This window comes from Vulpes vulpes, chromosome 1, assembly GCF_048418805.1.
Source record: "Vulpes vulpes isolate BD-2025 chromosome 1, VulVul3, whole genome shotgun sequence".
Taxonomy (NCBI): Eukaryota; Metazoa; Chordata; class Mammalia; order Carnivora; family Canidae; genus Vulpes; species Vulpes vulpes.
The window spans coordinates 123211307-123235559 of NC_132780.1; the positions used below are offsets into that span (position 1 = coordinate 123211307).

General features: G+C 40.2%; 2 protein-coding genes across 9 annotated transcripts in view; one reads left to right on the forward strand and one right to left on the reverse strand.

The window, feature by feature from the left end:
* The window catches only part of PARP14 (poly(ADP-ribose) polymerase family member 14), a 36851-nt gene extending 20117 nt beyond the window's left edge, over window positions 1–16734 (forward strand). For 3 of the 6 annotated variants that reach the window (XM_025990180.2, XM_072725036.1, XM_072725031.1), the window contains 10 exons: window positions 520–741; window positions 3036–3114; window positions 5651–5800; window positions 6510–6572; window positions 6904–7071; window positions 7977–8183; window positions 10588–11187; window positions 12692–12825; window positions 13420–13594; window positions 14148–16734. In XM_025990180.2, coding sequence (XP_025845965.1) covers window positions 520–741; window positions 3036–3114; window positions 5651–5800; window positions 6510–6572; window positions 6904–7071; window positions 7977–8183; window positions 10588–11187; window positions 12692–12825; window positions 13420–13594; window positions 14148–14437 — 2088 coding nt within the window. In that variant the 3' untranslated portion in view covers window positions 14438–16734. Of the gene's footprint in view, window positions 1–519; window positions 742–3035; window positions 3128–5650; window positions 5801–6509; window positions 6573–6903; window positions 7072–7976; window positions 8184–10587; window positions 11188–12691; window positions 12826–13419; window positions 13595–14147 lie in introns of those variants that run through there. The other 3 variants (XR_011995012.1, XM_072725058.1, XM_072725048.1) reach the window with 3 other exon arrangements.
* A 3271-nt stretch (window positions 16735–20005) lies between these two features.
* The window catches only part of HSPBAP1 (HSPB1 associated protein 1), a 61522-nt gene continuing 57274 nt past the window's right edge, over window positions 20006–24253 (reverse strand). For all 3 annotated transcript variants that reach the window (XM_025990183.2, XM_072725078.1, XM_025990185.2), the window contains 2 exons: window positions 20750–20860; window positions 20006–20627 (listed from right to left, as the gene is read on the reverse strand). In XM_025990183.2, the coding sequence (XP_025845968.1) occupies window positions 20091–20627; window positions 20750–20860 (648 nt within the window). In that variant the 3' untranslated portion in view covers window positions 20006–20090. The remainder of the gene's footprint in view (window positions 20628–20749; window positions 20861–24253) is intronic.

A 24253-nucleotide genomic window follows, 5' to 3' on the forward strand; every position in this document is an offset into this window, starting at 1 on the left:
TCTCTGGGAAACTGGGTAGCGCTTGGGATCCTCCTCTCAGTATCATGTAGGTTGGATCCTCTCCGTCTGTCACATTATCAGGACGTTCTATCACTATGGCCATTTCTTTCAGCCGTGGCTGACTTCTCCCGGGGAGACTAGTTAATAATATAAGTGGACTATAGTGCTCAATCATTATTGGGGCTCAGGGAAGAGTTATTGAAGATGACACGTCTTCTGTGAGGATAGCAAGGTGAGGGCGTGAAGAATGGAAGAGAATGAAGGGTCAGAGCAGTAGTTGTTTTGCTGCTTTCCTTTGTTGTTAAGTGAGTTTGGATCTTTTCAGAGGGCCTCTGAGGTTTCCTTTTCTTTTTCCTTGTCTACTCCTGAACTGGCCTTTCCTTTTCTGCCTGCCCTTGGCCTCTCTTGAGAGCAGAGGAGTAGACAGAGATCATAGTCAAAGTTGCTAAATTCTCATCATTTTTGTTCTAACTCCCCTTTCTAGGAAAGATGCATAAAGATGTGCTTTGTGCTTTTCAGATCATGAGAGACATAATCAGAAAATGTCTGGAAATCACGGAGAGCCTGTCCTTAAGATCAATTGCATTTCCAGCAATAGGAACAGGAAATTTGGGGTTTCCTAAAACTATTTTTGCTGAATTAATAACTTCAGAAGTGTTAACATTTAGTAGCAAGACTCAACTGGCAGCTTTACAAGAGGTTCAATTTCTGCTGCACCCGAATGATCATGAAAATATTCAGGTAGAGTCTCACTCATTTCTGGTTATTTGGGCAGCTGAGCCCTACTCTTCTCAAATGTCTTCTTGGTGGGTCTATTAGGTTGTTTCTTTCATGTATTTTCTGTACAGGAAAGTAAAGGAGTGGTTTAGACTAGTTGCAGCACAGCAAAAGTCAAGCAGCAAATTTATGGATACAGAAAAAAATTTAACTTATTAAGGAAAACTTCAAACATAAGTAAAAGTAGACAAAATGGCATAATAAAATGCCTTGTACCCATCACTCTTCTTCACAATTATCAACCTATGGCCAGTATGTTTCATCTCTACCTCCATTTATTTCCCTTCTTCCTATATTATTTCCAAGCAAATCCTAGACATATGCTTTACCTATAAACAATTCAGTATTTATTTTAAACAGTAGGATCCTTTTTAAAAAGTAACATAACCACAATACTGTTTCACACTTCAAATGAATTGAAAATCCGTCCCTTATTTCCTCTGTTGTCAATTCAATGTCCAAATTTCCAATTGTCTCATAAATGCCTCATTTTGTTTTGTTTTTTTTTTTTTTTTTTGGAGGGGTTGATATTTATTTATTTATTTATTTATTTATTTATTTATTTATTTTATTTGAGAGAGAGAGAGAGAGATTATGTGTGTGCGTGCATGTAGGGGAGGGCAGAAGGAGAGGGAGACAAAGAATCTCAAGCACACTCCCTGAGCATGGATCCCTGTAATGGGCCCTGGCCCGATCCCATGACCCCAAGTCACCGTCCTGAGATCACAACCGGAGCCAAAACGAAGAGCCCAACACAGCTGAATAACTGACCAAGCGACCCAGGCATCTTTTTTTTTTTTTTTTCCCCAGGCATCTTATTTTGTTTTTATAGCTTGTTGTTTGAATCAGAATCCAAATAAGGTCCATATATTGCAGTAGAGCTGACATCCCTTAATCCTTTTTTAATCTAGGGGATTCCCTTTCATATGAACCTAGAAAGTTTAGTACATAATATAAAAGTTGTAGTCCTCTAAATAGGAGGACAAACGGTTGTCTGTAAATAATGTCAGGACATCCCCATGGGCATAGGAGAGTTGGAACTAGGAATTCCAGAACCATCTTCAGTTGTAGCGAGTTCATCAACCAGCTGTCCTCTTTTACACACGGAGCTTGCCTGCCTGTCTCCCCACCCCTGAGAGCCCATGAGCTGGGATCCTGGTTCTGTAGGCTCCCTGTGTCCCCCTCCCATTACTGGATCAACTTTTAGCAAAGAAGTTATACTTATTTTTTTCTCCCCCTAAATCTCTCTTGCTTGTTTCAAAGGAGAAAGAAAGTGATGATTTGAGGATGTCACTACCAGGCAAAGAAATGAAATTCACAGGTTTATTAACCCTAGGATTAGGGTCCTCCAGAGAGAACTACTTTCTAGTGATTCCTCTCCTGGGACAAATTAAAATTAAAAAATGGAAGTGCTGCTGTCTTATGTGACTATCTTTCTTTTACTACTATGTTGTTGTGGTGGTTGTTTTTTACAATTGGCAAGGTACTTGCTCTTACCAATTATGAAAAGAATATTCATTGTAGAAACTTTGAACCACACAAAATGCATACATTCTTTTAGTTGCATTTCGTCTTCTTTTATACCTGTGTACTTTTAGAAGCAATTACAGGGATGCCTGGGTGACACAGTCGGTTGAACATCTGCCTTTGGCCTGGGTCATGATCATGGGGTCCTGGGATCAAGCCCCACACGGGGCTCGCTGCTCACAGCAGTGAGTCTGCTTCTCCCTCTGCCTGCCCCCTTCTTGTGCTCTATCTCTTGCTCTCCCTCTCTCACTCATTCTCCCTCAAATGAATAAATAAAATATTTTTAAAAAAGTGGGATTATATAATGCAACTTAATAGCATTTTTTTCATTTAATAGTATAAAAAGAATTTCTCTATTCCATTAATAATTCTTTGAAAATGAGATTTTTGGTGGCTGTTAAATGTTCCAACAGATGGATATACCAAAGTTTATTTAACCATTTCCCTGTTGGATTTTTGAACTTTTATCTTTTCTTTGCTATACATAGTGTGTAATGAATATGCTTGTATTTATAACTTAGTTCACATATTTTAATAGTTTTCCTAGAATGAATCTGTAAGAACAGAATTATATGTATTATTTTTATAATTTCAAAGATCCATAATGAAAATAACACTTTCAGAGTTGTTCTCTCCTAAGTATGTGTGCATGCAAGATTGAAAGCCCTGATGAATCAAATTTATTCATCTACTGAGGATTGTAGTGGTCAAAATTGTCTTTGTATTTCCAGGCATTTTCAGATGTATTTGCCAGAAGGACTAATGGAAATGTCGTCAGTGACACAATTCCCAAGGCTGAAGATGCACAAGGTTCCGTAAAGCTGTGAGATGATAAATTGTTTCTAGTTGCTAAATAACTATTCAGTGAAAGACGGTAGTGATGCTTTTTAGGAAGCAATCAGTTAATGACAAAGAAGATATTAAATTATATCCCACACCCTTGAGTATGTAAGACATTGGTGTGCTTACGTGGTCTGAAGTGAAAGAGTAGGCAGGCAAAATTATATAGTCTGCACGGCTTTTAAGTGGTGATGTGGCTATAATTTCTAAGGATAATGTCACATGTGTTTTCAGAAATAGATACATTTAAAGAGACACCACCAACCAAATGCTTCTCCTGTGTCAGATCTGCCGTTGCTATATTTGAGTTTATCCAAACTCCTGTTTGGAGTTTGCTGGGGCTTCCTGAATCTGAATGTGTATTTTCCCATCAATGTTGGGGCTTTTTCACTCATTTCTTTAATTAGTTTACCATACCACACTTTCTCCAGTGCCCCAATAACATGAATATGAGGTGTTTTGATAGTGTCCCACAGGTCCCTGGCATCTCTCTCTACTTTTTTTTCCTTTCTAAAATCTCTTTTCCTCTCTTTTCATCACATTGGATAATTTCTGTTGATCCACCTCCAAGTTCATGGGCTCTTTTCTCTGTCCACTGCCAATCCAGTGAATTTTTTTATTTCAGATACTGTATTTTTTAGCTCTAAAATGTCCATTTGGTTCCTTTTTTAAAAATGTAGTTTATAAACTGCAGAGCCTCCTATTTTTCCATTCCTTCCAAATCATTTTCATGCATTCAACTGCATTTATTTTGACCTCAGGGAGCATAGTTACAGCAGATGCTTTAAAGTCTTTGTCAGGTAATTCCAACATCTGGATCATCTTGAGATTAGCATCTGTAATTGATGATCTCAATCCTTGAGAACTGGTCACATTTTCCTGGTTCTTTATACGACAAACAATTCGGGATTACAGACTGGGCATTTTAAATACTATGTTGTGAAACTTGGTTCCTATGGAAATCTATTGGAAAATGGTGATTGGTTTGTTTTAGCCAGCAGTCAGTTAAGTTCATTCTAAGTGCTCTGTCTCACCTTCTGTGTGGGCAGCAATTTCTTTCTTTCTTAAAGATTTTATTTATTTACTCAAGAGAGACACACAGAGAGAGGCAGAGACACAGACAGAGGGAGAAGCAGGTTCCATGCAGGGAGCCTGATGCGGGACTTGATCCTAGGACCCCGGGATCATGCCCTGAGCCAAAGGCAGATGCTCAACTACTGAACAACTCAGATGTCTCACAGGCAGCAGTTTCAATGGAATTTAGTTCTCAAGGCCTTTGTTATGTAGCTTGGATCTGCCCCACATGTGCAACTCCAGGTGAGCTCGAATTTATCCCACTTCATACCCGGAATCCTGGCTACCTTCTCCAGCTCTCCTGTCTGGGACTCGTACATTCTCTGGTTCAAGGGAGCCCATTTTCTAGGTCCTCTGTCCAGACAGACAGGGTTCTCTGGGAGCTTAAGCTGCCTGTTCAGTTGCCTCATAATTTTGTGTGGTAAGGGTTGCCCTTGTGGGCACAGTGGAGAGAGAGAGGAAGAGGGAGAGGGAGAGAAAGAGTGAGCCAGCCACAGGTATTGTCCCTACAAACAAATACATGCTTTTCTTTTTAAGATTTTTTTTTTTAAATTTGAGAGAGAGAGAGCAGGAGAAGGGGAAGGACAGAGGGAGAGAGAGAATCTCAAGCAGACTCCTCGCTGAGCTTGAAACCCCACATGAGGCTCAATCTCACAACCCTCAAATCATCACCTGAGCTGAAATCAAGAGTCAGACACCCAACTGACTGACTCACCCAGTCGCCCCGACATACACGCTTTTCAGACCATAAGGGCCTTTCCTCTTGATTCTTCTGGACAGAAAGGACGGAGTGTTTTTCAGAGTTTTAGCTTCCTGTGGTGCCACTGTGGAGTTCTGCAGCTGGGCTCATCTTGAGGCAAGGCCTGAATTAGAAAAGGAAAAATAGGGACAATCATGAAGGATTCCTTCTCGCACTTTTCAGCTCACAGGGACCCATATTCTTTTTCTAATCCTCTGGCCACCAAAGTGGGGATTCTTATTGCATAGTTCTGCAACTGGGGCCACCTTCAGGAGAAAAGAGGAACATTGTCGAAACAAAATAAAATGGGAAACTCTCCCTCCCCTTTACAGGTGGCTTCTTCAAGTTTCGACTCCCTCCCCCAGCCTGCCCACTGTTTACTTTTCAGGTCTCAGTTAGTGGCTTTTCATATTTATCCTGCACTTTGAGTTGTAATTCATGAGTGGGACAGGTGCTTGGGGTCCTGACGTTACCTTGGCCAGCAGCAGAAGTCCACATTTGATACGTGTTAGATTTTATAATCCTTTCCCAGAAACTGGCAATCACTGGAGCTCAGAGTCAGGGCTGGTTAAAGGCTGGAGATCACAGGGAGGGGGAAGAAGAAGTATGAGAGGAATGCATCTGAGGAGTCTGAGATCTAGGTTGTTCTTCTGTTGCTGACTTCGTTGGGGACTCCATTTCTTTTCTTCTCAGGTTCCTATGGGACTGTGTCTAGCCCAAATGTAGACATGCACGAAATGAAGATTGGTCCCATCATCTTCCAGGTGGCCTCTGGAGATATCACCAAAGAAGAGGCAGATGTGATTGTAAATTCAACATCGAAGACATTTAATCTCAAAGCAGGTACTTCACTTGTAGGATTTTGAGTAGTCTAATAGTCAGCTATCCTACAGTTGCTATCACCAAACTGGTTTCTACAAATTTGGCTTATTAATATTAACAATATTGAAATTATTTTGACATGGTTTCTAATAATTGGTAACAGTTAATTTATAAGTTTTTCTTCTTTCTTATCATAAATGCCCAGGTTATAGGATTCTTTGATGATTGAGAAAGCTTTTTATTTTATTTTATTTTTTTTATTTTTATTAATTTTTTTAAAATTTATTTACGATAGTCACGGAGAGAGAGAGAGAGAGGCAGAGACATAGGCAGAGGGAGAAGCAGGCTCCATGCACCAGGAGCCCGATGTGGGATTCAATCCCAGGTCTCCAGGATCGCGCCCTGGGCCAAAGGCAGGCGCCAAACCACTGCGCCACCCAGGGATCCCGAGAAAGCTTTTTAGATGATGAAGCAATCTTTCTGATCCAGATGTACTATTCTGATTTTTAAAAATATTTCTTTATTCATGAGAGTCACAGAGAGAGGCAGAGACACAGGCAGAAGGAGAAGCAGGCTCCCAGAGGGGAGCCCACTGTGGGACTGGATCCCAGGACCCCGGGATCACGAACTTAGCCAAAGGCAGATGCTTAACCACTGAGCCACCCAGGTGCCCCACTATGTTGATTTTTTTAAAATTCATTTTTGTAACCCTCTTGCTTCTCTCCTGTAGGAGTGTCGAAAGCAATTCTACAATGCGCTGGACAAAATGTGGAAATGGCATGTTCTCTCCTAGGTAAGGCACAGTATTGTTTTTTGGTTCAAAATTGTAAGTGGAATGCTGAATATGGGAGGCTTTGGAGAGGCTGAGGAAAGCCTTGGGACTGGGGAGACAACATGTCAATCTTAAAACCATATATTTGACCAAAGAATTCTAATCATAGACAATTAGAAGTGAAAAAGTAATTTCACACTTAAAAATAGAAGAAATGTTCCTCAAAGACCAGAGTTAGGAGTCTTTTTTCACATAAAATGCTTTACGTGTCAAACCAAAGATTTTGCTTTTTCTAAACACCCAAAGAGTGGGTTCTGTATCTAATTTTGCATCTCTGTCTTATGTTTCCCAGCTCAAAAAGGCAACAGTGATTATATAGTTACAGAAGGTGGATTACTGAAATGCAAGAATATCATTCACGTCATTGGTGGAAATGATGTCAAGAAATCCATCTCCTTTGTTTTGCAAGAGTGTGAAAAACGGAATTACTCATCCATTTGCCTCCCAGCCATTGGGACAGGTTTGTAATCTCTGGATGTCGAGGTGTCCACCTTTCCTTTGCTCTGGTGCTGTTAATATAGTTAACGCAGAGTCTCGGTAAGGGTGGCTCCTCACCCCAAGGCAGCCCCTAAGGGAGTAAGCAAAACTGTGGGTGGTTTAAATGAGAGGAAAAATTTGTATGTGACTGCTTCCATGGCTTTTCATGGGACTTTTCCTGGTCTTACCTAGACAGTAGGCTTGAGAAACAAGATATGGAATACGCTGGAAAAAGAAAAAGACTTGTTCAGGTGGCCACCTTGAACCCAGCAAATCAGCTAAAATCTCACTGTCTAGCTGGAAAAGACTTCCTAGATGCTTATGGATAACTTATGTGCAAATTATTATAGATTATAGCAGATAGCTAACAGCTCCAAGTATCTTACAAAATTAGCTTAGCTGGAATTGGGTCCCCAAAGACATCTGGAAGAATAAGGATACATGAATATAGTCAGGTGACTGAACAAAAAAGAAAAAAATATCTTTTTAAAGAGCATGATATTTCAACATATATTAGCATCTTTTGCTTTTTATGGACTTTTGAGGACATTAATGAGCCCAAAAAGGTTAATTGCGCTTTGTTGCACAGAGGAACACAGTGAGCTAAGGCAACTTGACAGAGCGGATATGAGCAGCTGATACCAAAAGTTAGATTTCTGGGTCCTTTGTTCGTTGTTGGGCTATTGGCTTCCTGACATAATGGAAGAGAAACTCCCCAGTGCTTCTAGGACCTCAAAAGTGTTTGCTCATACATTGCTAGAAAAGCCCATGATGAAATACTTGGGCAGTGGGCATTCATTCTGCGAGGGCCGGAATCACCAAATTATTTCTCAGCCTTCCCAGTTGGATCTTCTCCCCAGACCCCAGTTTTATTATCTGCCTTTCCAGGAAATGCCCAAAAAGACCCAGATAAGGTTGCTGATGCCATAATTGATGCCATTGAAGACTTTATACAGAAAGGAATGCTCAAGTCTGTGAAAAAAGTTAAAGTTGTCATCTTTCTGCCTCATCTACTGGACGTGTTTTATGACAGCATGAAAAAAAGAGAAGCATCTCAGGCTTCTCCCCAACAGTCTCTGGAGTCTAAATTAAAATGTGAGTTGACCATTTTTATGAAATGCATGTTCCTGATACTGATGTCACATGAGAAATAGCTAATCTTTAGCAAACCATCAGAAAGAGAAATTAAGAAAACAATCCCTTTTACAATTATCTCAAAAGAATGAAATACCTAGGAATTAATTTAACCAAGAAGGTAAAAGACCTGTACTCTGAAAACTATGACATTTCTATGAAATTGAAGATAGCACAAATGAAAAAATTTACCATGCTCATAGGTTGGAAGAATTAATATTGTTAAAATGTCCATGCTACCCAAAGCAATCTACAGATTCGGTGCAATCCCTATCGAAATCCCAATGTCATTTTTCACAGAAATGGATCAAAGAATCTTACATTTGTATGGACCCACAAAAGACCCCTAGTATTCAAAGCAATCTTGAGAAAGAAGAACAAAGCTGAAGGCATCACTCTTCTTGGTTTCAAACTATACTACGAAGCTATAGTAATCAAAACAGTATGGTATTGGCATAAAAACAAATAGATTAACGGGACAAAATAGAGAGCCCAGAAATTAATCCATGAATATACAGGTCTTCCTTCACCTACAATGGGGTTACATCCTGATAAACCCAGTATAAGTTGAAAATTTTGTAAGTAAAAAACATAGATTTAACATATCTAACCTACTGGACATCATAGTTTAGCCTAACCTACCTTAGACATGCTCAAAACACATTAGCTTATGGTTGGATGAACTCATCTAACACAAAGCCTATTTTATAATAAAGTATTGATTATCTCATATAATTTATTGAACACTGTAATGAAAGTGAAAACAAAATGTCTTTACGGGTACAGAATGGTTATAAGGATATTGGTTGTTTACCCTCATGATTTCCTGCCTGATTGGGATTTGCAGCTTGCGGTCCCTGTCAAGCATGACAAGAGAGTATGGCACCATACATTACTAGCTTAGGAAAAGATCAAAATTCAAAGTGTATCATTTTCATACTATCATAAAGCTGAAAAAATCATAAGTTGAACCATTGTAAGTTGGGGACCATTGGTGTGGTCAATTAATTTACAACAAAGGAGTGAAGAATATACAACGGGGAAAGGATAGTTTCTTCTATAAATAGTGTTTGGATGCTTGCTTCAGCAGCACATAAACTAAAATAAATAGTGCTGGGAAAACTGGACAGCCACATGCAAAAGAATGAAACAGGATTACTATCTTACACCATACATAAAAATCCACTCAAGATGGATTAAAGATCTGAAACCATAACACTCCTAGAAGAAAACATGGGGAGTAAGTCCTAGATGTCAATCTTGGCAGTGATTTTGTTTTTGGATTTGACACCAAAGCACAAATAGCAAACTACCTCAAACCAAAAAGCTTCTGCATGGCAAAGACGACTATCAATAAAATGAAAAGGCAGCCTATAGGATGGGAGAAAATATTTGTAAATAATATATCTGATAGGGGTTAGTATACAAAGGGGTTAATATATGAAGAACTCACACAACTCAATCAGAGAAAACAATCTGATTTTAAAATGGGCAGGGGATCAATATTTTTCTAAGGAAGACATACAGATGGCCAACAGACACATAAAAAGGTGCTCAACATCACTAATCATCAGGGAAACATAAAGAGATATCACCCCACCTGATAGAATGGCTAATATCTAAAAGACAAGAAATAACAAGTGTTGGTGAGGATATGGGGAAAAGGTACCCTCATGCACTGTTTGTGGGAATGCAAACTGGTGCAGCCACTGTTGAAAACAGTATGGAGGTTCCTCAAAAAATCAGAACTACCATATCATCCAGAAGTTCCATTTCTGGGTATTTATCTTAAGATAATAATAAAGGATATCTGCACCCCCATTATTCGTTGTTATGGTATTTACAAAACCAAGACATGGAAAAACCTATGTGTCCACCAACAAATGAATGGATAAATGATATATTTTATATATATATATATAGTATATATAAATATATATAGAACAATATATTGTATATTTATACACACACATACACAACACACATATAATATGTACGTGTATTACACACATATGCGCACACAATGGAATATTATTCAGCCATAAAAAAGAAGGAAATTCAGCCATTTGTGATAAAATTAATGGACCTAGTAGGTATTATGCTAAATTAAATAAGACAGAGAAAGACAAATACTGTTTGATCTCATTTATATGTGGAATCTAAAAAACAAACTCATAGATCCAGAGAACAGATTGGTGGTTGCCAGAGGAAGCACGGGTTGGTGTTGGGAGGTGAAGAGAGGTGAAAAGGTGGTCAAAAGGTACAAACTTCCAGTTACAAGATACTTAATTCCTGGAGGTGTAATGTACAGCACGGTGACAAAAAGAGAGAGAAGTAGCTAATCTTCCTTTCTTTTCTGTTTTAGCATCTGTGAGTTCCCCAAGTCAGTCTCCACAAAAGCAGAATCCTTTGGTTTTGAAAAAGAAAACAGAATCAGCAAGTTTTCAGGTGTGTGGTGAAAATGTAAAATGTATGAAAAATGCTCTCTCCTGGATACAGGATCTGATTACAAAGGAACTGTGTCCTTACACCAATGAAGATGAGTGTATCAAAGACTTTAATGAAAAAGAATATCACAAATTGAATGAGCTGCAGGAGAACTTAAATATTGCCATTTGTTTGGACAGTGAAAAACCTTTGATTGAGGTTTTTGGAACTGGCAACGATTTGACACAGGCTAGAAATGCAATTGAGGAAATGATCAAGGGAATTAGATTGGCCAAAGAACAGAAATCCCAGGCAGATTTTATCAGTGAATTTATAGAATGGCAATATTACAACAATGGCACTTTTCATAGTTTTGACAAAATAACTAATCTGCAATTGGAGAATGCAAGGAAGGCAAAGAAAAGGACAACTCTTGTCAAAGTTAATCATAAGAGCTACACAGTGGACCTTGTCACAAACATTGCTACAGATACAAAAGGACACCATATACCTGTTAAGCGCTTTATGAAATCTGAAGGTGAGTCAGATCATGTGCTCGTTATCCGTCATTGCACACCTTCTTTGGACTTAACACTATACATACATCAAAACTGTAATCAAGTAGAGAAAATTCAAGCAACTCTTATGGAATGAAATAAACTTGATCTCTAAGCTTAAGGAGCTTACCTTATGGCTTATGGCTGGGGAAATGTAGCATGGGTGCATTCAGCAGTCTGAGGATGACCATCTTCATGGTAACAAGACCCAAACCTTGGGTTTGTTTCCATCTCTACAGTTGATAGGCTTCCCAGAGTGTGTGGGTAATGGAGCTGTGGAGGTAATGGCTGTTGCAAGCAGGAGAGGAAAAGCCAAGGGCTTTAAAGAAAGGTGGCCCAAGGTTTTCTAGAACAAAAGAAGACAGTCTGGTCAGTGTGGGCCCTCTCTGTGTCTGTGAATGATAACCCAGGGAGGATTGGGAGCCTGTAGGATCTTCTCTCAGAATTCACTCCCTCTCCTGCCCTAACCATAAGGTTTCCTTAATGTACGCATCAGGAAGCAGCCTTCAAATTCTCTGACTGGATCTGCTCCCCACGAAGGGGTTGCTTGTGTTGTGTGGAGGGCCATTCCTGCTTTTGTTTTTTGTTTTTTTTTGAATTTTTATTTATTTATGATAGTCACACAGAGAGAGAGAGAGAGAGAGGCAGAGACACAGGCAGAGGGAGAAGCAGGCTCCATGCACCGGGAGCCTGACGTGGGATTCGATCCCGGGTCTCCAGGATCGCACCCTGGGCCAAAGGCAGGCGCCACCTGCGCCACCCAGGGATCCCCCATTCCTGCTTTTGAACCACACCAGTCCTCCACCGAAACTAGTAAATTGACTTTCTGTACATTATCATCATCTCTTGTGAGATGAGTATGAATGAATTCCTCAGACTCTGAGCAACCCTAGGGAAATGACAAATCAAGTATAATATTCTGTTTAGCAGAGGAAAAAGAGAGCTACCACCACCACCTGCCTCTGAGCAAAACCTGCCGTCCACCCAACTCTTAAGGATGCAGGGAACGATAATGAAGGAATGGATGGAGGGCCTTGTGATAGTGAGGAGTTCTTGCAAAAACCCACACTGTTGGTAACAAGACCATCGTAGGGAAATGATTTATTGTTAAATTATTAAATTATGACAGATTAGAGAGGCTGAACAGAATATGCAGCTGTGTCATACTACACCAACGATTCTTAAATCTGAGCATGATCAAACTTAATTAAGATGCAGGTACACAAGCTCCACCCCTCAGAGAGTCTGAGTCAGTAGATCTTTGGGTTTTTTTTTTCTTAACAAGCATTATAGTTGGTTCTAATGTAGGTGTCTGTGGGCCGCACTTGGAAAAACATTCCCCTAGAAAGATAGGGAACTTCTTGAACACATCGAGTTAGGAGATTGTAAAGTAGGAACACAGATGATACTCAGTTCTTCAGTGCATACCAGGAATGTGCAGGTGGGCCTTCCCAGGTGTGTGGTCCTCAAATGTCCTCCTTGCAGCGGTGATCCCTGAGCACTGGAGTGATATGAAGCAACAGGATGTCTGTGTGGTTGAGCTACAGCCTGGTCATGCAGAATATGACACAGTGGCAACCAAGTTTAATCAGACCTGCTCACACCTCTACATAGAGAAGGTAAGCCTTCTGCTGACATGGCGTCTCTTAATGGTGGAAGTAAGTTATATCACGGTCCTGGATAAATACATTTTCTTTTTTTTTTAAATTTTTTATTTATGATAGTCACACACACACACAGAGAGAGAGAGAGAGAGGCAGAGACACAGGCAGAGGGAGAAGCAGGCTTCATGCACCAGGAGCCCGATGTGGGATTCGATCCCGGGTCTCCAGGATCGCACCCTGGGCCAAAGGCAGGCGCCAAACCGCTGCGCCACTCAGGGATCCCGGATAAATACATTTTCATTCATTTTCCAACACTTTTTTTTTTTTGGCACAGAATTAGAATATTTTATGGTAATCGGATTCTAGATTGTAGATTCTACTCCTGTCACCATAATTACAGATACGCTAAGATTGTTAAAAATGAAATTAACGTTCTTTCCAAGGTCTGTTTTTGTGAAATACTGGATCTAAAAAGATTTCTGAATGCAGAAAGGTGACACCTGGCATTGAATTTGTTGTTTACTTTTTATTTGTGAAAAATAATGGTCCTATCTGTGTCTTGCCAAAGGCTCTTGGACCAACGGAATATTTCCCCTTGTTGATTTGCAGATTGAGAGGATCCAGAATCCACATCTCTGGAATAGCTACCAAACAAAGAAGAAAGCCATGGATGCCAAGAATGGGCATAAAAACAATGAGAAGCAGCTCTTCCATGGGACAGATGCTGACTCGGTGCCACATGTCAACCACAATGGCTTTAACCGCAGTTATGCCGGAAAGAACGGTAAGGAAGCAAGGGATCCATCTGCTCCAAATGGGGTGTCAGCCATGAGAACCCAAACTGGCGAGGGACAGCGTGGATTGATTGCACTGTTCTCTCATGGTTTGTTGGTGGCCATGCTGCAGCCAGAGTTTCAGTGTAGGTCTCATTATATTTCATCGCAGAAGGACTGGCTGGCCCCCTGGCATGGAGGAATGATTTTTAAAAATTAAAAACACATGAAAAATATTTTTAAGAGGTTTTGGAGAGAAGAACTGAACATTGTTTTAACATTATTTGACATATTGGGTCAACTCATCAGATTATAGACTAAACTGAACTTTTTTTTTTAAGATTTAATTATTCATTTGACAGAGAGAGAGTCAGAGAGAGAGAGAGAATGAACACGACCAAGGGGAGCAGGAGAGGGAGAAGCAGGCGCCCCACTAAGCAGGGAGCCCAGTGCGGGGCTTGATCCCAGGACCCAGGACCTGAGCCGAAGGCAGACACTTCACCGGCTGAGCCACCCAGGCGCCCCCTAAATTGAGCTTCTTAAAAATGTTTTTTCTCTTCACAGCTGTGGCATATGGAAAGGGAACCTATTTTGCTGTCAATGCCCGTTATTCTGCTAATGATACCTACTCCAGACCAGACAGAAATGGGAAAAAGCATATGTATTACGTGAGAGTACTTACTGGAACCTACACACGTGGAAATCAGTCACTAATTGTGCCTCCTCCAAAGAGCGCTGATAACCCTACTGACCTGTATGACACTGTCACGGATTGTGTTCAAAATCCCGGTTTATTTGTGGTATTTTATGACTACCAGGCTTACCCAGAGTACCTCATTACTTTTACCTATTAACGTTTTTTGGTGTCCTTCCCAGAAGACCTTGCTCATCTATACATATGGAGTTGTAAAACAAGTCTTAGATTTTTTTCCCCCCCTAACAGCTTTTTCTAAGATCAAGGGATCCTGTCACTGAAACAGACTTTCTTCAGCTTCTCCATCATTGGAATGAACCTATCTTAAGAGCAATAAATTTGAGAATTTAACTCAGATAACTTAGTTACAACTGTGTGTCTACAACTGTGGACATCAAATATGAAGAAGGAAAGAACAGGTTTGTATTTTCGGGAAGAGAAAAGAAAGCTCATCTTAAAGACAGAGGGCACAGCTATGCAATGTCAGCTGCTGCTGGGGACAGCTGGTATCACAGCGGGAAGCCATATTCCTGTGAGGGGCACAGGATTACTGAGTGGGTAGGATGGCTGACTTCCATGGGGGCAGGGATGGTGTCTAACTCTTTTTTTGGGGGGGGGGGGCCCTGGCCTGAGGTCTGTGCCTGATGTAAACAGATGCTCCAGAAACATTTCATAAACCAACTAAGAAGGAAAAAACCTAGTTAGACATCGACCCAGAGTAGAGGCCATCTCTTTGACATCCTTGACTTTGCCTTAAATCGAACAGATTCCGTGACGGGGAACTCCGTTCTTCGAGAACTGAACCATGACCTGTGGGACAGGTCTAGTCGGTGTTCTGTGCCTTGCACAGGTCAGGGGCTGTGGTCTAGTGTGTGGCCCAAGGGAACTGGATCCCACTGGTTCTGTGCAGCACAGCAGTCCTGGCAGATCCTTTTTTACATTAACCCCAAATCTGCCTTCATCTAACTTTTGCTGGTCTTAGTTCTGCCCAGTGACAACCGTGGGATAAGCCTGCCATACTTTCAGTGTGAAGCCCTTCTATTATGTTAAGATTAACTAAATTCTAATGTTACTAAAGAGCCTATTTTCTCTGGCAGTCTAGCTTTTGATTTTAAAGACGTGTGCATAAGTAAACCAAAGGAATTGAGCAGTCCTATTGCTAATTTGCTAGCTCAGTATCTATTAGATAGTCAAGTGCTGGATTTTTAAAAAATTTTCCCCAGGTAAATTTCAGATTCAGGTATTATTTATTGAGTACCAGGTAATATAATAGGTGCTTTCATATATTCATTTTATTCCCTCAAATAATCCCATCAGGTAAGAATTATATCTCCATTTTAAAGTTGAGGAAACTGATGCTCAGTGTTCAAGAAGCTTCCTTGCTTGAGGTCACCTAGGTAGCAGTAGTCCTCAGAGACTGAGCCACAGTCCTGGTTCCTGTGGCACCAAGCTCTTCCCACTACAGAGCATGGCCTCTTGGTTAATGTTACCATTTCAGGAACATCTCTGGTAATCTATGAGTCACCCTCATATTTCCTTAGCTTTTTCCTTCTGGCTTTGGCTTCCATTATAATCTCTTCATTTGAAGCTCTGTAGGCCAAGAGGCTAGAGCTGATGCCTAGTGCAGATGGTGCCCTCAGACAAGGCGGTATTGCTAGGAGGTTAAAGGCACTCTTCCGTGGCTATTATGAACTCACTTCAAGTACAGCAGGTTGAGGGGGCCAGTTCTGCTTCATTAACGGACAGATATCTTGGAATTTGTCTTGCTTTTTTTTTTTTTTTTTTAAAGATTTATTTACTTATTTGGAGAGAGAGAGAGAGGGAGAGGGAGAGAAGGGAGAGGGAGAGAATCTCAAGCAGATCCTCTGCTGAGTGCAGAGCCTGACATAGGGCTTGATACCACCACCCCAAGATCATGACCTGAACCGAAATCAAGAGTCAGATGCTTAACTGACTGGGCCACCCAGGCACCACTGCTGCTGTTTGTTTTTTAAGTGGACTGGCAAAGACTGCTTAGGAGTGGCTTCCCGGCCATTGGCCTCTGAGCTCAGCCTCAACAATGGATGTTAAGAAATAAAAGGGAAAGGGGCACCTGAGTGGCTCAGGGGTTGAGCATCTGCCTTTGGCTCAGGTCGTGATCCCAGGGTCCTGGGATCAAGTCTAGTATTGGGCTCCCTGGATGGAGCCTGCTTCTCCTTCTGCCTGTGTCTCTGCCTCTCTCTCTGTCTCTCATTAATAAATAAATTAAAATATTTAAAAAAAAGAAAGAAAGAAAGGAAAAGGATAGACTTGCTCTAAGATTTGCTCTTGTTCTCCAGTGTTAACTCAGGGCAAATTTGAATATCAGGGTGTATTGTACCGAAGTATAACGATCCCATCAGTAAATGTTATAGCTATCCGCAATCTAAGGAAATTTATATCTTTTACCTCCTTTTTGAATAAAGTACTTGAAAAATACATTTGGTGGTAGACCTCTTTATCCTTAAGGGTGGATACAGGGGCACCTGAGTGGCTCAGTTGGTTGGGTGTCTGCCTTCGGCTTGGGTCGTGGTCTTGGGTTCCAGGGATCGAGCCCCGTGTCGGGCTCCCTGCTCTGTGAGGAGCCTGCTTCTCCCTCTCCTGCTCCCCCTGCTTGTGCTGTCAGATAAATAAAATCATTTAAAAGAAAAAAGGATGGATACAAGAGAGCTTGATGATAAATACAGGTCACTGCTGAAAAGAAAGATAACTAAATATGAGAGCATCAAGGGGTCCTTAAAGTGTTAATAATATTGAGCTGAAAATTACAGCAAGGGCACAGTACAGGTTTAGTTCAGTACTTCTGAAGGGCAAGTTGACTCCAACAAGAAGCCTCTGCTCAACCAAGCCCATTTGGAGACTGTGATGGGTTTAGGGGGTATCCACTAGGGCCAGAGATTCTTAAACACTTTGGATATTTGAATCACTTGAGGTGTTTGCTGAGCTAGCAAGTTCTGGCCCATCCCAAAGGAGTCAGGTTATATAGCTCTACAGAGGTACCCAGAAATCTGCATTTTCAGCAAGCACTTCAAATGATTCTGCTGTCCTGATACTCAGAATCATGTAGGACTTTCATGGCTCCAGGGACTTTTGGCATCATGGGCCCCTGACTCCATAAAAAGTAAAAAGTATGAACAATTACGTTTTGCAACTGCATTGATATAAACATGAATGCAATGAAAGCTGGAGTATATGGTTTTTTTTCCAAAGAAACTAAAACATTTTGGGGACCCCTAAAGACTCATGGACCTAAGCACTGCCAACTGGACAGGTCAGCCTTGCTGATACTTAGGTGTGATGCTGAGCCATATTCTTAATAGAAATCTTGTTTTTAATTCTTACATTCTCAGTGTGAGCCAAGCTGGAACGCACTGCCCTACACAGAGGTGGCCCAGTCCTGAGAACAGGGGAGAATGAGCCTGTGGTTTTTAATGCCTCAGGCCTCTGCAGGGTTAATGTATTTATCTAATAGTTTCACTCACTCAGGCATGCTTATCTGAGAAATACAGGATGAAATGGGACCCAGCTCAGAGTGCCTGACAGTCTCCCCCTTTTAGTCTCTCTCCTCACTGCCATACTCCCCTTCACAGAAGCCAAGGTCTCCATCTTGATAAAATTAGGAAATTTATCTCCCATCACCCGCTCACCCTTAGAAATCCATTCATATCAATGTCTTAACTCCCTTTGGGTCTCTGCATGTCAGACTGTTACCTCTAACTGAATCAAATGCTTTGTTTCAGAATATCCTTCAAACTTTTCTGACCCCAACCTATATGAGAACATGAAGAAACACATTTATAGGGCAGCCCTGGTGGCTCAGCAGTTTGGCACTGCCTTCGGCCCAGCGTGTGATCCTGGGGACCCAGGATCGAGTCCCGCATCGGGCTCCCTCCGTGGAGCCTGCTTCTCCCTCTGCCTGTGTCTCTGCCTTTCTCTCTGTATTTCCCATGAATAAATAAATAAAAATCTTAAAAAAAAACAACCCACATTTATATCAGGCCCAGCACACACACAGATATAACTGAAAAGTTTTATGAAATATACTTCTCCTGAAAAAAAAAGAACACTTTTCCTGGAAATTTTCATGAAATACTACATTTACTAATGAATTTACTGAAATCATCTATTCTATTTCACTTAAAAAAATGCTGGTCTTACCCATTATATTGATTTTATGACTTACTAATGGATCACAACCTGCAATTTGAAAAATAATAATCAAAGGAAGAGCAACCTTAAAAAATAAAATATCTGAAGAAAAAGAGATGTCTATTTCTGCAATAAGGATCTATCTACTAAGGGGAACAGAGATTTTATCCTTGGCCACAACATCCTCCACCCAAATGTATTTGATGGAGTGTTGCCAACAAGTTGTTCTTTTTATAATCCATTCAGTGAAATATTTAACAAGCCACTACCATATGCTGGGCACTCTGATCAAAGCTCTGTGAAGGGATCCCTGGGTGGTGCAGCGGTTTAGCGCCTGCCTTTGGCCCAGGGCGCGATCTTGGAGACCCAGGATCGAATCCCACGTCGGGCTCCCTGCATGGAGCCTGCTTCTCCCTCTGCCTATGTCTCTGCCTCTCTCTCTCTCTCTCTATCATAAATAAATAAAATTAAAAAAAAAAAAGCTCTGTGAATACAATAATCCAAACAAAGTCCAACCCCCATGGAGTGACATTCTAGTTGGGGGAGATAAACAATAATCAAATAAATAGGTAAATTAAATAAACAGGGATATAGTAGTCACTTAGCAGTAAGTACTACAGACAAGTTTCTTCCAGACCTTTCTTTTCCTGGGCATATTCATGTAACACCTCCCTCACTGCTAGAAGGCATAGACTTTCTTTGGATGTACTGATACCTTAAGTCTGAAGACTGAGAAGGATGGAGCCAGTTGTCAATTCATCCTAAAAGATTACTTTGCTTACCTTATCTGTTTATATTTATTTCACAAATGGTTACTCAGGGATCCATATGCTTTTTTAATTTCTAAATTCTTACTTAGACAGTAATGGTAATAAACATTCCCAGATCTTGTTGCAAATATATTGAGAGTAGGCTCAGTTTCACTAGATCAAATTTTTAGTTGCAGGAGTCAGTAACATTGGTGCTTTTCATCCCCAGAAGTAGTGTTCCTAGATGTCCCAGTTCCTTCCGTAAGAAGGCCTTATATTGGACCCCCAGCTACTTTTTTCCTGATTGGTATCCTGCTTTGGATGACAGGATTTAGCCAGCGAGAATTCTGCAGGTGTCATAAGTATGATCACTTCAGATCAAGGCTAGAATGCACCCAATGGATGCACTAGGCCAGGGGTTGGCAAACTTTCTCTGTAAGGAGACAGTATTTTCAGCATGGCAGGCCACACTGTCTTAGTCACTGCTCAACTCTGACACTGTTACTCTAAAGCTGCCATAGATGATATGTAAATGAATGGCATGGCTGTGCTCCAATAAAACTTTATTTACAAAAACAAGCAGTAGGCCAACCTCTGCTTGAGACTGCTGAAGAGATAACTTTCTGTTGAGAACACCTGGGGCTTGCACTTGAGATAGGCTAAAAGGATGGGATGGGAGAGGAAAGGCAAAGGCACTGAAGAACAACTAACAAAGAGCCAGCCCGGCCAAAGAGCAATGTTTATGAATGAAGGTGGCAAGAGACCGAAACACAATTAAGGTAAGAACAAGTGCATTTACAAGCATGTGCAAATTAACTTTTTGCTTTTCCATCTTTTATTTAAAAATCATATTATTTAAAAAAATATTTTTAAGGTATTATTTTAAAAGTAATTTCCTTAGGACCACAAACTTCTTCCTTTTATCAGAAGTTGGGCCACTATCCTGGTTACTTGTGGATTCACTAAGCAGTCCAACAAGTCATCTGTAGAAATGAATGTCTGAGAAGGAGCCATACTACTATCTGAAGCAATTTGTTCCGCAACTACATCCTCATTTTTACTCATCATCCGTTGCCTCTTGGTGCAGTGCAATTTTCCAGGGTGTTCTCCATCTTTGCCAACAAAGTCTTTACCATCACCTTCAAATATACCTCTTCTCTCTGATGGTAGTTCTTCAGAACTCAGTATTACAGGAACCAGATCAGGGCCAAAGGGACTTGCTGCCTCCTGTTTTATGGTTCCCAAGAGTAAGTCCTGGTCATCTATTTGTTCCACCTCCATGTGATGGTGCACATTTAATCCTTCCTTTTTCATGTCATCTCTATTTGTTCTCAGTGCTTGGATTTCTACTACCTTAGATGTTTTGTAATCAAAAAGGGCAGAAACGGCTCTATTTAAGTAGCGGCAATTGACTTCATGGGATGTTTCCTCAACCTGTGGGAAAAAAAACTCTTTAGAATGGATATATGCATTTACATAAATTCAAAAATAAATGTCCTAGCCAGGGTTGATTTATCACAGGAAACTAACTGCCATGAACACCAGAAGTGGCCTACCTCAGTTGGGTTTAACCAAGCTCTGGTATTGTGTGGGTCCTCTGCAGTTTTCAGGGCACACACAAGCATGCGTGTGATTGCCTCTTCCACCCGGGTTTGGTGGTCCTCTTCCTGAGTCAAGATTAAAAAAATATGTTTTTTTTCATTTGTATCCATCTCATGGCTTAAAATGGAGTAGTGTCTCTATTAATTGTGTATCCTGTTCTTTTATTAATATAAACTTTGTTATAGAAGGAATGAATATGTTGTTGGAAGACCACAACTTTTACGTATTCATTAACACCTGCCATCTAGAAGAGTTATAGAATACTATACCAACCAAGTTTAAGTATTACCCCGTCTATGAGACATAGGCCTTAAGTAGGAGCTACCTTGTGATGTTTCTTCCAATCTTTTCCATTTGTTGACATGTTTAAAATTTTATTTAAAGGCACTATATAGAGGAATTATACCTATTGGATTTGATAACTGAGGAATGGAAGAAAAATTACAATAAACATGCTTGGTCACAAGAATGAAATGGCTAAAAATCCAAATATGGTTCTTTAAAGATAAAATAAGCATAAACTAGAGCATTAATGATTAATTACATTAAAATGAACAATTTTGGGGGATCCCTGGGTGGCTCAGAGGTTTAGTGCCTGCCTTCAGCCCAGGGTGTGATCCTGGAATCCCAGGATCGAGTCCCATGTCAGCCTCCCTGCATGGAGCCTGCTCCTCCCTCTGCCTGTCTCTGTCTCTGTCTCTTTCTCTCTCTGTGTCTCTCATGAATAAATAAATAAAATCTTTAAAAAAATAATAAGAAAATAAAATGAACAATTTCTGTTCAAAAGGCAACAAAAGGAAAAAACCAAACCAGATATCTGTAACACATAAAATTGATACAAGGTTAATATCCAGTATATATAAAGGATCTACATATATTAATATGACACACTGTCCAGGTTTTTTAAATGGCCAAAAGACACGAAGACATGCATTTCAAAAAGAGAGCTAATAAACATGACTAATAAACATGAAATATGCTTAACCTCACTAATAATCAGGGAAATGCAATCAAGAAACTGATGAAATTGGCAAAAGAGAGTATGATAATTCCAAGCAGTAGAAAAATGTGCATTGACAGACTCACTGATGGTGGAAGTGCAAACTGGTATGCCATTTGGAAAACACATTAGCATTATCTTGTAAGCTTGAGTACTGTATACCTATAGACCAGCAATTCTACTCCTAGAGGAATACATATTCTTTAGAGTAACTCTTGTACACGTGCACAAGAATATTCTACTTAAAAAATGCAAAAATTGGAAACAACTCAATTATCCATCAACAGAACAAAGAACCAATAAATTGGGGTACATTAATACATGAGAATATATGGGACACGTGTGTGGCTCAGTGGTTAAGCATTAGCCTTTGGCTCAGGTCATCATCCCAGGTTCCAGGATTGAGTCCCGCATCAGGCTCTCTGCAGGAACCTGCTTCTTCCTCTGCCTGTGTCTTTGCCTTTCTTTCTGTGTCTCTCATGAATAAATAAATAAAATCTTAAAAAAAAATACATAAGAGTATCATACTACAGTGAAAATGAATGAAATCCATCTCTACAATAAGAACACCACCTCCCACCAGTATGGCTATCATAAAAAAAGACAGATAACGACAAGTTGGTGAGGGTATAGAGAAATAAGAATCTTCACACATTGCTGGTGAGAATCTAAATGTTTCTGCAAACAGCCTAGCAGTTCCTAAAAAGGCTGATATATGTGATGGTTAATTTTATTAGTTAACTCGGTTAGGCTATGGTACCCAGTTGTCTGGTCAAACCCTAGTCTAAATGTTGCTGTGAAAATACTCTGTAGATGTGATTAACCTTTACAATCAGTTGACTTTAAGTAAAGGGGATTATCCTCAATAACGTAGAAGGACCTCAGGTGAAGGCCTTAAAAGCAAAACTAAGGGATCCCTGGGTGGCGCAGCGGTTTGGCGCCTGCCTTTGGCCCGGGGCGCGATCCTGGAGACCCGGGATCGAATCCCACGTCGGGCTCCCGGTGCATGGAGCCTGCTTCTCCCTCTGCCTATGTCTCTGCTTCTCTCTCTCTCACTGTGTGCCTATCATAAAATAAATAAAATTAAAAAAAAAAAAATTAAAAAAAAAAAAAAAAAAAGCAAAACTAAGGTTTCCTGGAGAATGGATTCTACCTCGAGATTTTAATAGAAATCTGGGTGTGTTTCTAGTCTGCCAGCCATCCTACAGATTTCAGACTCCAGACTACAACTTCAACTCTTGTCTTTATGATCCATTAATATACCATATGACCCAGAAATTCCACTCCTAGATGAATACACAAGAAAATGAAAACATACGTTCACATAAAAACTTGTACATGATTCTTAATAGTGGCATTATTCACAATTGCAAAAAGGAGCCAAAACCCATATGTCTACCAGCTGATTAGTAGGTAAACAAAATGTGGCATATCCATTCAATGGAATATTATTCAACCACAAAAAGGAATGAGGTATTGAAACATGCTACAATATAGATGAATCCTGAAAACATATAATGCTGAGTGAAGGATACTGGCCACAAAATACCATATATTATATGATGTTGGCAAATCTATAGGGACAGAAAATAGGATGGTGACTGCCTAAGGCCAGAGAGGAAAACGGGGGAGCAACCACTATATATATAGGTTAATGAAAATATTCTAAAATTGATTATGGTATGATTGCATAATTCCTGAATATACTTAAAATTTCTGAACTGTACACGTTACTGTTTTTCCACAGACTATTCAAATGCATTTATTTCGATCCTAAAATAGTTCTATTCTAGTCCATTTGATTCTTTTTTTTTTTTAATTTTATTTATTTATTCAATCACAAGAGACAGAAAAAAGCAGAGACACAGACAGAGGGAGAAGCAGGCTCCCCACAGAGAACCCGATGCCGGACTCCATTCTGGGAACTGGGATCATGCCCTGAGGCGAAAGCAGATGCTCAACTGCTGAGCCACCCAGGTGTCTCAGTCCATTTGACTCTTAACCAGGTTTTTAAAAGCTGCATTTAAAGCTAGTAAAATTTTAAACAAGTTAAACTCCTAGAAGTTCTCAAAACCTCTAAGAAATTTTTTTAAATTGAAATATAACCAACATGCAACGTTTCAGGTATGCAATATTGAGATTCAACAGCTCTATACACTATGCTGAGGTCACAGCATAGTTACCATCTGTCACCATACAACATTCCTACACTGACTCTCTTCCCTATGCTGTACCTTTCATCCCTGTGACTTATTCATTCCATAACTGGAAGACTGCATCTCCCCCTCCCCTTCATCCAGAAAGGAGAGGAGTAGGAGATGAGCAAAATGCACCATTTCAAATATGATACATATATATTATTTTACAAGTATAATTACAATGAAAGATATAATAATGGAGAAATTATTAGAGCAAGAGGAAAGCCTTTTAAAATTAACAAAAATATTTTTTAAAGTTT